The sequence below is a fragment of the Haplochromis burtoni genome, unplaced genomic scaffold (assembly GCF_018398535.1).
Source record: "Haplochromis burtoni strain Fernald_Lab_line unplaced genomic scaffold, NCSU_Asbu1 Contig_1237, whole genome shotgun sequence".
NCBI lineage: Eukaryota > Metazoa > Chordata > Actinopteri > Cichliformes > Cichlidae > Haplochromis > Haplochromis burtoni.
Genome location: NW_024583598.1, coordinates 58,280 through 61,135, shown reverse-complemented (window position 1 = coordinate 61,135; position 2,856 = coordinate 58,280). Strand labels below are relative to the sequence as shown.

At 41.4% G+C, this 2,856-nt stretch overlaps 1 gene segment (V, D, J or C); it reads left to right on the top strand.

The window, feature by feature from the left end:
* Window positions 1-2,082: 2,082 nt before the first annotated feature.
* Window positions 2,083-2,849, top strand: LOC121813182 (the record flags this gene model as incomplete). The annotated part of the segment is given in 3 exon segments: window positions 2,083-2,151; window positions 2,284-2,604; window positions 2,683-2,849. Coding segments are annotated over 3 exon segments (531 nt in total), but the record flags the coding sequence as incomplete, so codon positions are not given.
* Window positions 2,850-2,856: the final 7 nt, after the last annotated feature.

Genomic DNA, 2,856 nt, shown 5'->3' with positions numbered 1-2,856 from the left:
ACCAGTCGTCAAGCTAATCAAGTTTGCAGATGACACCACCGTTATCGGACTCATCTCGGACGGGGATGAGTCTGCCTACAGGAGGGAGGTTGAACGTCTGGTGTCCTGGTGCAGCCACAACAACCTGGTGCTGAATGCCCAGAAGACAGTGGAGATTATTGTGGACTTCAGGAAGCACACAGCCCCACTCCCCCCCATCATCCTGACTGACACCCCCATCACCTCTGTGGACTCATTCCGCTTCCTGGGTACCACCATCACCCAGGACCTGAAGTGGGAGCCCACCATCACCTCCGTCATCAAGAAAGCCCAGCAGAGGATGTACTTCCTGAGGCAGCTGAAGAAATTCAACCTGCCAACACGGACGATGATGCAATTCTACACCGCAATCATCGAGTCCATCCTCACCTCCTCCATCACCGTGTGGTACGCTGGAGCCACTATCAGGGACAAACAGAGACTGCAGCGTGTTGTGCGCTCTGCTGAGAAGGTGATTGGCTGCAGACTCCCATCTCTGCAGGACCTGTACACCTCCAGGACACTGCGGCGTGCAGCTCGGATCTCAGCTGACCCTTCTCACCCTGGACACAGTCTGTTTGACCTGCTCCCCTCAGGCAGGAGGCTCCGGTCCATTCGCACCAGAACCTCTCGCCATAAGAACAGTTTCTTCCCCTCTGCTGTTGGACACATGAACAATAAACGTACGACTGTTCCCACCACTAACACATGACCCTACGCTGTGTTCACTGCATCATTCCATGTTTTGGCACTGATCACCACCTGCACTCATGTATATATCTTTCTACTAGCACTTTTAATTCTTATTCTTATTTTTATTTTATTTATTTATTTTTTTCATGTCTGTTTAAGCGTAATTTATGACAGTATGTTTGCACTGAAGCACCGCAGCAATTTCCTAATGTTGTAAACCTGCTCAACATTTGGCAATAAAACCCTTTCTGATTCTGATTCTGATCTGATTCTGATTCTGATTCTAAATAGAGAGCTGGCCATGAAAGCAAAACTGTGGATTCTGGATTCTGTGGATTATTTATTGGCACAAATTTTGGGTAATGACTAAAACAGTTAGATCACAGATATAGAGAGCAGAAAAGAGCTCCCAGAGCATATCAGAACTCAATCCTAGAACCTTTCTCCATCATAAGGAGACAGCAGAGGTGGTTCGGAGATCCGGTATTAATCTGGGATGAATCTGGGATTCGGTAAGACACTTCCTTGTCTTACTGACCAATTACTCACCTAAAAATGAACAGCAGGTATTGACAATACACTGAGTGAAAAATTGAGATTTACTGATATATATTTACTATTTTAATATTTCTCTTTCTCTCCATGAGTTGAAATATATTTTTAGACTAATCTTTCATTGGTCTGCACCTGTTCATCATCTCAGCTCATGAAATAGATGGGATGTTTTTAATAGGTCAGGAAAAAAGGCTGTCTTGACCAATAAAGAGTTGATATTATCTCATTACAATACCCATTATTGGGTTCATAGGTTTTGTCAAGCCAGCTGATGCAAAGAAAACATCCATATTCTAATTTAAAAAATCATGTAGCTTATGCTCAGCATCATTCTGGATTTACCTCTAGCTCCACCGTGGGGTTATCGAGTGAGACTTCTCTTGACATATCTCATTAATGCTAATTAAATTCGCTACAAAAATTACCAATTGGTTATTATTTTTTATAGGAGCTTAAACCATCTCCTTAGGCCAAGAAACATTGGTTCACCCTGCTCTTCAGCACTTCGGGGTGTCATGACCTCTGAACTATAAAATACCCAACCTGCTCTGAAATGCAGAGTGTGAAATGTTTGAGGTATTTTTTACATAAGATCCAAGAACAAGAATAAACATCAAATAAACAGCGTTCAAAAGTAGTCAAACGTAAAAACTGAATAATCTGGAAAATTGCAATAGAACATGAAAGAGAGATGGTGTTACAAAGCGCAGGAGGAGGTACTTTAAGTGTACGTTTGAATCTATTCTCTCAGCCAATCAGATACATTTTTGTCATCTGAATACATCTCACCGCCTTCACTCACTAAAATACCAGTAAGGTCCCCAACAAGAAACACTGTCAAAATGCTTGTCCTATGGATTACATTATTTTGTCTTCACAAAGGATGTAAGTGCATTTTTAAAAAAGTTGTCTAAAAATGTTTATATGTCAAATACATTTGCACAGACTAAACTAGCTTTACAATGGAAAGTTACCACAGCAAAAAAAGTTTATTTTTTCTGTTTTCTCTTATTTCAGACTCTCTGGTTCCAGTTGAAACTGTTCAGCTTGGTGAACCAGCAACCTTGACATGCGCTATTCCCAAAGAGCTCAGCGTTAGAGGAGTCAAATGGTACAAGCAGAGTGTCGGGGATACTCTTAAATTAATAGTTACTCTGATTCAGTCTAAAGCTGATTTTAGTCCTGGATTTTCGAGCTCAAGATTTCGGATAAATAATGATGCAAATTTTAGCAGCCTGACCATTTTAGAGACAGTTCAAGAGGATGAGGCTCACTATCATTGTACAAACACAGAATGGATTGGAACTACATGGGGTGGGATGTATTTGTTAGTAAAAGGTAATAAGCCAACCTACTTTTACAAACTTTGAAAATTTTTCTATGCATGTTTGGAAAAATGTGATTTGTATTACACAGGAAAAGCTCAGAGGACATCAAACTTTGCAGTCAGTCAGTTACTGATAGAATCAAATCCAGTCCGACCAGGAGACACAATGACGCTCCAGTGTTCAGTCTTCTCTGACTCTGACAACAAGACGTGTCCAGGAGGTCTCAATATTCTCTGGGTCAGAGAGGGATCAGATAAATCTC